Source organism: Monodon monoceros, unplaced genomic scaffold (genome assembly GCF_005190385.1).
Source record: "Monodon monoceros isolate NGI ecotype Baffin Bay Population unplaced genomic scaffold, NGI_Narwhal_1 Super_Scaffold_4, whole genome shotgun sequence".
In the NCBI taxonomy this organism is placed as follows: domain Eukaryota; kingdom Metazoa; phylum Chordata; class Mammalia; order Artiodactyla; family Monodontidae; genus Monodon; species Monodon monoceros.
In genome coordinates this window covers 54,699,516-54,713,932 of record NW_021703781.1, presented here as the reverse complement: position 1 = coordinate 54,713,932, position 14,417 = coordinate 54,699,516, and the positions used below count along the sequence as shown (strand labels likewise).

The following is a 14,417-nucleotide window of genomic DNA, read 5'->3' as shown; positions in this document are numbered from 1 at the left end:
CACACACACACACACACACACACACACACACACACACACACACACACGACTGTCCATTTGCAGGGCAGAGATGATTGATCAAGTCTCCTTCCTTGCCTGACTCGTCCCAGGTGTTCCCCCTCTCCCAGGTGTTGTCTATCACAGCTATTCGGGCTCCAGTTTCACCCTTACTAGTGAAGCGTTAACAATAGGAACGTACTTTCTGCATGCTTACACAAAGAAAAATCATTTTGTCACACCCCGTATTCTGCATTTCAGCCACTCTAAAGTAACTGGGCCCTCTTCTCCGACCCTTTGGTGACTCCCATGTGGTCTCAGGTACATTTTACTCTGATTTTATATGTCATGTGCTCTGACCATACCGCGGTCACTGCATTCCCATGTGAGTTTCCATGGCCATACCTACCTCTGTTTCCTGTGTGACCTATTAGAGGCTTCTCTGGCTAACCTATTGACTTGCCCTCTGCCCATGCTGAGCTCTAGCCCCTGGATGACATGGCTGGCAGCCTCTGGAGCCAGCGTGGAACACATTCTTCTGTCCTGTTAAGGTCAGCGCAACCTTAGAAAATATAGCCTTTCTGACAGTAGCTTTAGACCCACCGTTTGTTCAGCTCTGCTGTTTTTGTTCAGATGCTGACCTGGTCTGAACTAGTGCTCAGCTCTTCACTTTTGACAGGTTGGCTCTGCTCTAATGACTGGCCAAACAGGTTCCTGCCTGGTTACCCCATTCAATTTCTTTGCTGATTGTTCCCAGGGTGTGGGAACATTTAATTTCAGTTGGAGATCTTACGACATCATTCAATGTGAAATCTGGCTTCTCGGAAGGCTGCGGAAATATCCTTGTCTAGTAGGATAGCCAAGTGAAATGGAGGACAGACCACCTGTGAGCCTTTGGGCATTTCACATGCCTTCCCTAGGGGCTTTGCAGGGGACCCATACTTGTGTGCAGGGAGCCCAGGGTCCATCTCTTTCTTGTGTGAAAGATGCTCAGAAAGCCAGAAAAGTGTTCCCCAAACGGTGCATTTATTCTTTGTGCCTCTGTGTCTCTAGGGCTGGCCCACTGAATCCACATGGTAGTTCCAGTGGACTAAACACATGGGAGAGGCATGGGATGGGAAAGTCCTTAGATCTTTTCTCACTTCCAGTTTAAGAGGGAAGAGGGGACAGCAACTGTTGGCCTAAGGAACCTGCTTCTATTCAGGTGCAGAAGAGTTTGGATCTTGCTCTAAATAGAAGACAATATTTTATGATGGTTAAGAGCTCAGGATTTGGTATAAGATGGGCCTAACTTTGAACCTTGACTCTGTCACTTCCTAGATGTCAAATGGGAGTAAAATTACTAACTGTATATACAGAAGTTTCACAACTTCTCTGTGCCTCGTTTCCTCAATTGAAAATGGAGTTAATACCTCATGGGGTTGTTGATCAGCTAAAACATGTAAAGCACTTAAAACGTACTAGTGCCTAGTACGTTGGAAGTTATCAAAATAAGTGTTAGTTGTTATTTGAGTTGGGAGGATTAAGAAGTAATTTATTTGAAGTGTTTATCACTGGGTTTATATTAAACCCAATAATGTTAACAAAAACATTAAAAGCACCCCTCCCCCAGCTCCGTGGCAGTGGCCTCCTGGCTTCTAGTGTAACATAGACGGAACATTTTTTCAGCCAAAGGGCAGGAGGACCAGGCAGAGGAGACCTCTGTTCTGTGTCTGGGAAATGAGGGAGACAGGCAGGCCCTGACTAAGGGTGGGGATGCCTGCGTAATGTCAGAAGCTGGCAAAGATGCCCATTCTCTACTTACTGACGTGGACCTGAGTTGGTGCTGATGCCAGTTCCTCCTCTTTGTAGGTTTCACAAGCTGATCTGGGGGAGCTTTGGCAACGGGCTTCTGGAAGGCTCCGGGGTTATTGCAGGCGGCGGGGATGATGGCGTGCTTACTCTATACAATGTGACCCACATCCTGTCTTCGGGAAAGGAGCCTGTGATTACCCAGATACAGAAGCACACGGGGGCTGTCAGAGCCCTTGACTTTAATCCGTTCCAGGTACTACATTTCAGTTAATCAGACACGGCTGACAGATCTGAAGGGAAGCGTTTGCTTGTGACCTGTGGTCTCTAACTCTGAGCCCTTCCCAGGTTGTTGTGGGGGTGGTTTTGGAAGCCCCGCATGTGGGTCTCCTTCCCCCTTTTCTGCTCTCATCTCTTCCTGGGAAGGCGTGTCTCCAAAGGCCTGTTCCTTCATACAGGGCAACCTCCTGGCCTCAGGGGCCAATGATTCAGAAATCTTCATTTGGGATTTGAATAACCTGAGTGTGCCAATGACCCCAGGATCCAAGTCACAGGTGAGGAGCCTTCTGGTGCTGCTGCTAAGAGTGTGCACCTGATTTTCCCAGGAGTGTTGGATTATGGAGGCAGCCAGCACACAGGAGATTTCCGTCTTCACCACTGGAGGGCACTAAAGCTCCACAGACTAACGTGCTGCCTACCAGCCAGATAATAGAGAGTTGGAGTCGGGTGGGGACGGGTTGGGGGTGGCTTGTGGTCATTAACTGACCCAGGGGTTTCTGGAAGGCAAATGAAGAAGGGTGAGGGGAGTAAAAGACATTGAGAGAAGGCATGAACGTACTGTTTATCGTAGTATAGCTTAGGCAAGCTTGGGCCCTGAGCTTAACTGAGCAGGGGCAAGAGTAGGACACCCAGATACACCCTTGTCCTTTTTGTGGGAGGATCAGCGTTGTCTTTGTATCTGGTTTCCCCATGTGGTTGGGGGACTCGTGTGTCTCTGTCTCTGAGTGTACCTATCTTGTCAGTCTGTAACGGGGCCCATCTTTTTCTTCCTCACTTTTGTTTCTTATGCTTACAGTATCGTGAGGTAAGTTCAGTATGAATTTGATAGCACCTTGTGCCCTAAAAGTATCAATGGCTTTTCTCTCTGCTTCATTCTCTCTGGGGGTCTTGGGTGTCTATATTTCCCTCCCTCCCTCCCTCACCTTTTTCCTCTCCCTCTCTCTCTTGTCAGAGACGAGAGGGCTGTTTTAAAATCTTGACTCTATCCTCTCAGGAGCACTTTGGGATAGGAGTAAAACCCAAGTGCATCTGTTCTTCTCTCAGCTTCTACACCAGTTTCCTAAAGCATCCTCTCTGGAAAACTCCCCTCCCAGCTTCCCGAGACTGGCTTGGTTTGGATAGCCCCATGTCTACTCTTGGCCTTTCTGTGGGTGGTTGGGAGCAGTGGAAGAGCAGCTGTCTCTTGGTCCAGGGGTGACAGGTTGTCCTCAACCTGCCCCCCACACATCCTGCCTCAGCAGCCCCCAGAAGACATCAAGGCACTCTCTTGGAACCGTCAAGTTCAACACATTCTGTCTTCTGCTCACCCCAGTGGCAAGGCAGTCGTGTGGGATCTCAGGAAGAATGAACCTATCATCAAAGTCAGTGATCACAGCAACAGGGTGAGTTGAATACAGGCAGAATATAGGCTCGGGCTCTGCTGTCTCTCTCAGGCCTAGTGTTGGAGCTGCTCTCCCCCAGGCGAGGGTTCTGTTTTCGGCTGTTACACCTGTGGATTCAGCCTCAGCAGATTGCCATTTGAGAGTGAAAGCTTAGGGAAGCTAAACTGAGCTGATCTGGAGGCTTCTGGTGCTCCTTGCTATGGTCATCACTCATTCCCTGATGGCTGTGGTGTTCCCAGTCACATAGGAGAGACACAAAACCTACCCTCAGAGAGGTCCCATTTCAGCTGGACAAAAAAGGTTCATAACCAGAAGAGTCAGGTTACATGGCCCATTGGGGTCTGCTTTGTTCACAGATGCACTGCTCAGGCCTGGCCTGGCACCCAGACATGGCCACCCAGTTGGTGCTCTGTTCAGAAGATGATCGTCTTCCAGTAATTCATCTGTGGGACTTGTGCTTTGCCTCCTCACCCCTGAAGGTGCTGGAGAGTCACAGCAGGCAGCATCTCAAACCCCATCCACATCCTTGTTGGAGGGCGGGGGCATAAATGACCTGGGTAGAAGGCAATGCATGCCTCACTTTGGCTACCAGACATTCTCCCTGGCTTCAAAGCTATCCCAGTGAACACATAGTTACCCAGTTCTAGTTCCAGGTCCAATCAAGAGGAGTTCCTTTAGACCCAGAGGTTATGGAAAAGAGCCTGAGTTTCCATCTAACTTCCAGAGATGGGAGTGGGGATAGGGTATGAGAAATACTGGAGCCAATGTTTAGTCCCCCTGGGAGAGTCCCCAAGCTCTGATCTGAGGACAGTACTCATTTCTTTAGGTGATTAGGTTGCCTCCTTCAAGAGTTCTTAATAAGGGAACCTTGGCTCCTGTCTTTTCTGTGAACAGGGCTGCCTCTGAAGCTGTAGCTCTTGGGCCTACAGCAGAGAAAACAGCCCCATAGTCTGTTCTTTCTAACTCAAGGGCCATGCCCCGTGGGGACTTTTGAGCGTTAGGTCCTCACTACCCTCCTGGGCTAAAAGCACCCATAGGGATGGGTGCTTGCCTGATTGATGTTGATTCATAATTCCTACCCTACAATCAGGGAAGAGAAGCAGGCCATCCTTCAGTGACCTGCAGGAGGCAGAGTGGTATAGTGCGTAGTGCACAGGCTCTGGGATTTGACTTGGGTTCTGCCTGCTTGACTGCTGAAAGTTCCTTAATTTCCTCCAAAGCCTCATTTTCCTCATTTGTAAAATGAAGTCAGACTGCTCATTTTTGGGGGATGAGATTTATCCAAGATACATAAGGCACCCTGCTCACAGTAGGCATTCAGCAAACGTTAGTTCCTCTTTCCTTTCCTTTTTAGGGGGATCCTGCCAGTGTCATGGAGTCAGGCTGAGAAGTGCCAAGGACAACCAGATCTTGTGCTGGAACCTGGAGAGCAGCGAGGTAGGCTGGCCCTTCTGTGGGCATGCTGGGATGGTAGGGGAGTCCCGGCTGCACCTATGTGTTCTGGGTTTCCTTACCTAAGTCAAGGTCTCCTTAATGGTTGTGTTCCCTCATGTTAGGTGGTGTATAAGCTGCCCACACTGAGCAGCTGGTGCTTTGACGCGCAGTGGTGCCCTTGGGACCCTCCAGTGTTCGCTGCCGCCTCCTTCGACGGCTGGATCAGCTTATGCTCTGCGGTGGGTAGGAGCTGGGAAGTCCGGCAGATGAGGCAGGCTGACAAGGCTTGAAGGGCTTGGTGGAGAATGCTGGAGGGAAGGGACTGCCTCTGTTTGGCGGGAGAGGGAAGGACATAGCCTGGGAAGAAGTGGGGACTATTGGAGACTTGGGAGACCAGAGCCCTGGGTTTGGGAAGGCTGAACCTTTGCTCCAGTGCCCATCTTCCCGGAAGGATGTCTGTTCCTGCCCAATATAAAGGAGGCCTTTACCTTGACTCTTGCTCTTGGATGTTCCCAGCGGTACTTCGGGGAAATTGGACCTCCATGCTAGGACCCTTCACTATTTTGGAAGTATGAACTGTCTTTCCTCCCTGCCTCCTATAGATCCGTTTTGTGCCACACTCCACTGTAGACGTTGGATGCAGTAGGCTTTCCAAGAGCCTTATTGCATGGGAGTCCCATCCTCACTACCAGTCCCCTGGAATATGAGAGTCCTGCCTTTGTGGGCCAAATTGGGTGTCTCAAGGATCCCTCCCAAAATGGAGTTTGTAGGTAGAGTTCCTGGCTAACCACCACTCCACACTGGTGATGCAGGTGTCCTTTTGCCCTCAGACCTCTTCTTCCTTTAGCAAAGTCCAGCATCTCCCACCATTGCAGGTGCCAGAGCAAGTGGCCCAAGCATCATTGATATCTCCCCTGAAAACAAACCCCAAATGGATGAGAAGGCCAGCAGGTGTCTCAGTTGCTGTAAGTGTAGTGTGTGTGTGTGAAGCCTACTGTGTGCCCAGCATGGAGCTGTGTTCTGTAAGAGGTTTATTCTCACTGCCTGTGTCTGAGATCAGGTCCCACTTTACTGGTCAAGCAGAGAGTTGCTGTAGCTTCCCTCTCTACCCCTTCACCCTGCTTGCTGTGCCAGTCCTGTCTGAAAGGAATTGATTGCTTTAGAACTCTCATTTATGGAGAACTGCCTGAGATTCCATCTGATTTTTCTCCACATCTACATACCTGGACTGGTAGTGAGTCCAGGCATAGTTAGAATACAAAAAGAACAGGATGAATACAAAGCAGGAAAGAAAAAAAAAATGTAGATTTCATCCTCTCCCTCCTCTGCTCAAAACCTTTGACCCCCCCGCCATTGCCTTATAGACTCAAGGCCAAATGTACACAGCCCCATTTACCTCCAGGTTTTTTTGGGGGGGGGGGTGGGAGCACTGCCTTAAACATCAAGTTTATTGTGCCGTTCTCACATTCCAAACCCAAACCCCACCTCTCCCCAGTGGTGGACAGCAGAGGGAAGGATTTTCACAGTACCTGCAGACCTCCCCATCAACATTCCCCTCTTAACCCTCAGTCCCTCTATCTGTGGTCCACTGAGACACAGCTAGGACAAGGGCCGAGGAGAAATGGGAATCTCTCCTTGGGACAACAGGAGCAAGAGGCTAGAGAACTTGATACCCACCACCTCCCATGCCCCAGGAGAACAGAGGTCAGCAAACCGTCCATGCCATCCAGCCCAGTGGAGTGCGGGAGAGGAAGATGATGGTGACTCCAGCACAGCCGGGCTTGCTGCTTAGGTGCCAGAGATGTAGGGAAGAGGCTGGGGCAGCAACACAGGAAAGGCTTTCTCTGCAGATCCAAGAGAGGAAACTATCTTTGGAGCCAGAAAGAAAAGACCTTGGGATACTTTCCTCTTCCCCCAGGTCCTTTGTAGCAGCAGGCAGCTTCTTCACACTGTCTGTTCAGGAGGCCACTTAGTGGCTGGGGGGATGGGCCTTGTGGAACAGTTACAGGGCAGGACACTGGAAGTCTTTGAAGGTGTTGTGGGGTGTGGCCACAGGCTCCTAGCTGGAGGACCCCGCCTCTGGGGATGTCAGGTAGGAAGTGAACTGCTCTGGCTTCAGCTGAATTTGATGATAGTTCTCGTAGATTGGTTCCATGAGAGTCTTTCTCTTGCTGTAGGATGACCAAGGCTGGGGCTCCAGGACCAGGATGCCCCTAGGATGTAGGTGCCAGTAGATCTGGCAAAACACGCACTTCAGCCCCTCGTCTGTCCAGTTGAAACGCACCCACCTGTTGAGGCCGAGGCAGAGCACCACGTCTTATGTGAGCGTTTGGGCCTGCACCAGCTCATCTCGATCCAGCGCAAAGTTACCTGCCCTGGAGAATTCTCTGCTGAACTAAAAAAAAAAAAAAAGACACTAAAACAGGCGATGTTGTCCAACTTCCACTTCCCCCAAAATGGCCAAGTCCTGCTCCAGTTTTTGTTCCCACCTTATTCTCATGTGTTCGCTCTACTCCAGTTATATATGTCTACTTTCTGTTCTATGAATAACTCAACTCTGCTGCCTCCACCTGTACCTTACCCTTCAGCTTCTCTCCTGAACATTGAATCCTACTGCAGCCTTTCAAGGTCGCTTGCTTAAATACCACCCTCCTCCATGGTGCCCGTCTTTAGCCCCATCAGAGGTGAAGAACTCTGAGGTCAAGGGGCCTGAATTCTTATCATAGCTCTGTCTCTTACCAGCTGGGTAACCTTGGGCAAGTCACTTAACTCAGGACTTCAGTGCTCTTATCTGTAAAACAGGGATAGTAGGACCTGCTGAGCTTCTATTTGTGAATTGACATGAAACTCAAATAAGAATATATGTAAGCACTTTGTAAAACTGTCGAGTATTATACAAATCAAAAGTTAAGATGGTTCTGTTTAGCACAATCTGTAATGTAGATTTTGTGCTGTAAGAGTGGAGAAGAATTCTGGCGGGGAACATTCATTAAGGAGGGGGTAGTAGTGAATGGTTGGGGACTAGAGCAGTAGTTGTCAAGCATGGCTGCAGTTGGAATAACCTGAAGAACTTAAAAAAAACACTGATGCCCAGTACCACCCCCAGAGCTTCTGATTTTTTTGTCTGGGGTACAGCCTGGTGACTTTGGATAGCTCCCCAGGTGGTTTTAATGTGCAGCCAAGGTGAAGAACTGCTGGAGTAAAGGAACTTTCCTGGGCTCTGCTTTTGTTCCAGGTGCTTTATATAAAGTACCTCATTTGGTGAGAAGGATTCTCAGGTGGGGTTGTTGTGGTGGTTGAAGGCACAGAAGCAGGAATGAACTGGGCACTTTGGAGATGCGGAGTGATCACATGAATGAACAGAGAGAGAGGTGCCAGAGACGCAGGTCTGGCCCTGATTTTGAAAGATTTTGTGCACTCTAGGCAGAGGAGCTTAAGCTCTCTCTGGGGCCTTGTGAAACCAGTACAGGCTCCTGAATGGCAGCAGGGATAGGGTTGTAGTCTAAGGCTTGGAATGGAGGAGGAAAAGACCAGTGCTAGCACTGGGCATGGGAGACATTGAACAAGAAGAGGGAAGGAAGACTTTGTTGTTGCTCAGCTATTGTGGGTAAAAAGACTGTAATAATTCCAAGGAGTTTAGTCCAGGTGACTGGGAGAAAGGTGGTACCAGGACAGGTGAGGAAAAGATGAGTACCATGTACTGAAGTTTTAAGTTGGTGGTGCTGAAAGTGCAGGAGTGGTTTTGGGGTGGGGGTACATTCACTACTGAATTCCTGGTCCTATTCTACCCCCAGGAGTTCTCTTATTATTGCTTTCCTATCCTAGGGTCGACCAATAGATAGCCTTCCGTATGATCCTGACTTGGTGTTAATTTTTGCCTTAACCCTTCTTGTTTTTTCTCACCAGTTTGGGGGGAAGCTGGTTACCTTTGGCCTCCCCAGCACCCGTGCCCATCAGGTGCCACAGCCTTGCCTCCGCCTAGTCTTCATCAGTCAGGTCACCACAGAACCTGAATTCCTCATGCGGTCAGCTGAGCTGCAGGAGGGCCTGGGATCAGGAAATCTCCTGAATTAGTCAGAACAAGATCCAGCAAGCATCACTGGAAAGCGAAAAGATGCTCTGGCAGTTCCTGAAAGTAGGAAGCCTGAAGGCTGGCTGCTCAGAAGTGTTTCTCCAAAGCCGGGCACCCCAGCCTCTGTCAACAACCACCACGTGGCCCAGATTACAGAGGCCCTAACCTCGCTGGGATTTTTCCTACATGGCACCCACGCCGGGCACAAAGTCTTCTCCCTTTACCCGAGGCTCAGAGACCATTCATGGCTATAGGGAAACTGAGGAGTACAAGCAGCGTTTGCCTTTTTCCTACTGTTGCTGATGTCCTGGCTACTTTACCAGAGCCAAGATGAAGGCTTTCACAGTGCCATGCCACAGGGCAGTTAAGGTGATGGGAATGGAGAAGAAAGAAAGGGAAAGGAAGGGAAGAGGATCAGCTGGAAGGCTTTGAGTTGTTTCAGGTAACCCAAGGCAAGTCATTGTGGTGGGACTCAGGGCTCAAGTCCCACTCTACTCTGGAGGCATGGTTTCAGTTGCAGCGTCAGTTTAATTTCAGGTTGCTTATGACACCATGATGAGTGCTTTATGTGTCAAAGGAAGTGAGCATGTGAGAGGAGAGAGCTGAAGAAAGAAAGAAATAACTGGACAGACAGTGAGAGGATTAGTCATATCTTTGGGATTATAGAGTAGAATGCAAAAAGAAGGACAGGGCCTGTCCTGGGGGGTCTGAGAAGAACTTGGAGTCTGTGCTTCAGATATACTAGAACTTTTTGCTTTGTTTTGTTTTTGTGGTACGCAGGCCTCTCACTGTTGTGGCCTCTCCCGTTGTGGAGCACAGGTTCCGGACGCACAGGCTCAGCGGCCATGGCTCACGGGCCCAGCCACTCCACGGCATGTGGGATCTTCCCGGACCGGGGCACGAACCCGCGTCCCCTGCATCGGCAGGCGGACTCTCAACCACTGCGCCACCAGGGAAGCCCTATACTAGAACTTTATGAAGGTCGATACCAGGAATCTGAGGAGAAAAGGATCTGAGGAAGATCATCAACCGTAGAATGAAGCTAGAAAGAGATGTGGGAAGAAAATGGTAAGAAATAATGCTATTGTTATAAGCAGGATACAGGTAGTAGCTCCAGGAATGGTGGAGTTGGAAAGAGTAGAGGGAATAATTGGGAGTTCAGCCTTTACTCTGCTGAACAAAGGAGGCATTGGTGCCCATAGGACAGAGGGGAGTCTGATTTAAAAGCTACAAAAGAGCTGTTCATGATGATGGTCCTGAAGCTGGGTGTGGATGAACATTTCCAGGAGAAGAAGATAGAAGAAGAAGGGGGCCCTGAGAGACTATGAGAAAGATCATAGTAAGAATTCATGGTTCAGTGTGGGATAAATGAAGGGCCCAGGCCTGCTAACCCATTAGGGTAGGGCTTCAGGAAGCCTTGGCCCTTAGTATCTGGAACACTGAGTGGGTAAGCTGACTTCGTTTACTATATCCATGCAACTTCCACTTAGGAGTCTTCTCACCTAGCCGTTTAGACTCATAAGACTACTGAAGGCTCACTTGGCATCAGTCTCCTCAGAAGGATAGGGGACAGGAACCACAGCTTGTCAGCAGGGCAGCATCAGGGAGCATCAGGTGGTTCTCTTCTGTGGGAGTCCTTGTTACAGTCCATGAGGCAGCTTAGAGTTCTCTCCTTCAGCTCCCCAGGTGCAAGAAGATGAGATATACATCAGGCTGGTGTGCTAGCTGCGCTGGCTTGGAAGCTCCAGGCCCACAAGAGCTAATATCTCTTGTACAAACTCCAAAAGCATAGCTTCTAGGGTCCCTGCAAGGGATCTGTTTAGTACAGGAGTCCTTGCTATCAGGGAAGCCCATAGCATGGTGTCCACATCAATTATTTATAGTTTACATAGTTCTGGTCCAGATGCAATTTACCAGTCACAAGCTGTGTTGCCTAGAAACATAGCTGACATTTTACTCTTATCAGGTTACCAGGGCAATAGATCTAGGAAGTCAACTGAAGGTCCAGTTCTCATTGCAGAAGGGGGAAAGGGTTTGTTAACACATCTGCCCACACCCCAACAGGAATCAAGTCTGGGGAGAAATAGGGAGAGATGGTGTTGGCCTCAGTGAGCACTTCTGGTAGTACAAAGAACTACATTTGAGGGTACACTGGCACAGATGTCCAGCTGGTGCAGGAGAGCGTCTTTCACATTCATTTAATGGAGACTTCTATGTTCTGTGGCTCCTTAGGTGACCTTAGAGAAGGACTCCAGAATGAAATTCCTAAAACTATTAGGATACAATAAAGGTGAACTTCAGAAGAAGGTAAGCTGCTTTCACATCAGAAACGTGCTTGATGCAGAAAAGAGAATCCTGCCAGTGGAAACCGTCTCAGAATACCTCTTCCATTAATACATGTACGAGCATTTTACCTCCTGAAGGTAGTCTCTTTCCCAGGAAAATACCTCAAGGATCTTAGCGAGTCCAGTTGGTGGGGTACGGAGGTGGGAAGAAAGCATAATGCTTATTTGACCCCGTGCTGGGAAGAGTGGTACTCATAAGTCTCTCCCTCCAGGTGGCCACATGGTTGAAGAGTGATTTGGGGCTGGGTGAGAGCCCTCAGCCCAAGGGAGTTGACCTCAACAGTAACAGACAACAGGCCTTTTGCATCCAGGTGCGGTAGGAGCACAGCCAGCCTAACCTAGGGTAGCATAGAAGATCTGCCTTTAGGGTGTCTTCCCCTTCCTAGCCCTAAGCTTTGCTCTCAGTAAGTGCTCAGCTTCTGTGGAAGTCTTCAAACTCCTCATTCATTTAAAACCAGAGTGAGACACAGAGACCTAAGCTTTTAGGCTAGGGGTAGAGTTGTGTTTTAACCATGAAGTAGAGCACTTTCCAAACCATACCTGGTTATTCTTTTAGCTTTACCCATTAAGGGCCAACTCTTTTTTTTTTTAATTGAAATATAGTTGATTTACAATGTTGTGTTAATTTCTGCTGTATAGCAAAGTGATTCATGTATACATACATTCTTTTTTATATTCTTTCCCAGTATGGTTTATTACAGGATACTGAATATAGTTCCCTGTGCTATACAGTAGGGCCTTGTTTATCCATTCTGTATGTACTAGTTTGCATCAGCTAATCCCAAACTCCCACTCCATCCCTCCCCCACCCCCTCCTCCTTGGCAACCACAAGTCTGTTCTCTATGTCTGTGAGTCTGTTTCTGTTTTGTATTGATAAGTTCATTTGTGTCATATTTTAGATTCCACATATAAGTGATATCATATGGTATTTGTCTTTCTCTTTCTGACTTACTTCACTTAGTATGATCATTTCTAGGTCCATCCATGTTACTGCAAATGGCATTATTTCATTTTTTATGGCTGAGTAGTATTCCACTGTATATCTGTACCACACCTTCTTTATCCATTCATCTGTGGGTGGACATTTAGGTTGTTTCCACGTCTTGGCTATTGTGAGTAGTGCTGCTGTGAACATAGGGGTGCGTGTATCTTTTTGAATTATAGTTTTGTCTGGATATATGCCCAGGAGTGGAATTGCTGGATCATATGGCAACTCTATTTTTAGTTTTTTGAGGAACCTCCATACTGTTTTCCACAGTGGCTGCACCAGCTTACGTTCCCACCAACAGTGTAGGAGGGTTCCCTTTTCTCCACACCCTCTCCAGCATTTGTTATTTGTAGACTTTTTCTTAAAATAAATTTATTTATTTTATTTATTTATTTGTGGCTGTGTTGGGTCTTTGTTGCGGCGCACGGGCTTTCTCTAGTTGCAGCGAGCGGGGACTACTCCCACGCTGAGGGAGGAGACAGAGGAGCGGCCTGAACTCTGGGAGGTCAAGGCATGTTGTCAGGGACTAGAGTGCATCCCTCTACGTTTAGTAGAGGGCATTTATGGTCCTCTTTTACTTTTTCTTGTCACCTCTCAGTGCAAGAGCTTTGCCCTTCACTGCAGAGCAGGATTAACCTCACTGTTGTCTTAAAGCCACTGAGACTACTTGTTCCATAGCTCATGGTCCCCCACCTGTTTTCAAACAGGAGGAGGAGGAGCACAGGGAAGCTGTGCCATTTAAGAAGTTTCTGTCTCTCTACAGATATGCTGGGAACTCACATGGAGCAGGAGGGTGGCAGGGCACTAAATTCTGAAGCCAGACTCTGTTACGTGTGCTCAGGAAGTGTGGAGCGGCTGGTGGAGTGCTGGGCAAAATGCCCCCGGGCTTCATCCCCCATGGCTCTACAGGTACCCCTTCTCTGCAGGGCCCTGGTCCCCCACATCAGGCCTTTAGGAGGGGCTAGCAGTGGAGGTTGCAGGGACATCAGAGGTGAGTCTTCTGAGTAACCAGGCTGGAATCAGGGTATTAGGGAAGAGATTAGGGCCCCTAAAGTCTGGGGCCTTTTCCATGGGTAAGCTATCATCTTCCTTCTTTCTCAGTCAAGAGAGACGGAGCAGTAGCTGCTTAGATGTTAACCGTCGTAACTTTTTCCCGCTTCAGGTTTGGGTGTATAAGTTTACATGATATTTGAGTAATTGCGAGCTTGGGCCTTCTATTAGCTTCTGTGAAAAGTCCTGTATCTAAATTGTACCAGATACTCTGTGGGTACCCAGAGAAGGTGGGGGTCACAGACTCATGCGGAGACAAAGTTACACATGAAATAAGAGTATAACAGGATCTGAAGTTGATGATGTATTAGCATAAAAGATAAAAAATCCAAAAAGAAGAGGCAGAAATGTATAAGAGTGTAAGACTCAAACGGCTTGGGAAGTGAAGCCAAGTGGCCCTTCTCTGACTGTCATGTCTCTTATATATCATATATCATCACCTGCTACCTGCACCTGGCTATGGCCAGGTGCCTTCATACCCATAGCAGGGAAGTCCTTGGTTGAGCTGCCTGGGCTTGGAGAGCAGGATGTGCTTTGAAGAGGGCTGACTGCCCTTATCCTTGTCCCTATAGGACCTGATGGAGAAGGTGATGGTCCCTAACAGGAGCTTGAAGCTACTGCAGGGTGCTGATGGGGTGAGCCCAGGCCCTGCCACAACCTACAGAATCGCTCAGTATGCCAACCTCCTGGCAGCCCAGGGCAGCCTGGTCACTGCCATGAGCTACCTACCCAGTGACAGTGCTCAGGTGAGTGGGGGCATGTGGAGAGAGCATACCATTTCATTCAGTCATCTAACACTGGCTGAGCACTTCCATGTTCCAGGCACTATGCTAAATGCTGAAGCTCCCAGGATAAATAAGATCGAGTCCCTTAGGAGGTTCACAGTCTCTTGGGGGAAAATGAGATGTCAATAATTTATCCTGCTATAACAGAAGCTTATGCTAAGCACTGTGGGACTTCACAGGCAAGGGGCTGGCTTTGTCTGGAGAAGTCAAAGAAGGCTTCCCAGTGGTTAAAACATTTGAGCTGGACCTTCAAAGAGAAATAGCTTACCAGAAGATGTCAGGCATTCTAGGCA

At 48.6% G+C, this 14,417-nt stretch overlaps 1 protein-coding gene across 1 annotated transcript in view; it reads left to right on the top strand.

The window, feature by feature from the left end:
• Nucleotides 1–14,417, top strand: part of SEC31B (SEC31 homolog B, COPII coat complex component) — a 28,179-nt gene that overhangs the window by 4,728 nt on the left and 9,034 nt on the right. Inside the window, 14 exon segments of the mRNA XM_029244815.1 lie at nt 1,849–2,044; nt 2,247–2,342; nt 3,306–3,449; nt 3,806–3,948; nt 4,804–4,836; nt 4,838–4,886; nt 5,006–5,167; nt 5,714–5,848; nt 8,790–8,953; nt 8,955–9,018; nt 11,188–11,262; nt 11,513–11,611; nt 12,968–13,198; nt 13,912–14,085. Of these exon segments, the coding sequence (XP_029100648.1) occupies nt 1,849–2,044; nt 2,247–2,342; nt 3,306–3,449; nt 3,806–3,948; nt 4,804–4,836; nt 4,838–4,886; nt 5,006–5,167; nt 5,714–5,848; nt 8,790–8,953; nt 8,955–9,018; nt 11,188–11,262; nt 11,513–11,611; nt 12,968–13,198; nt 13,912–14,085 (1,765 nt within the window).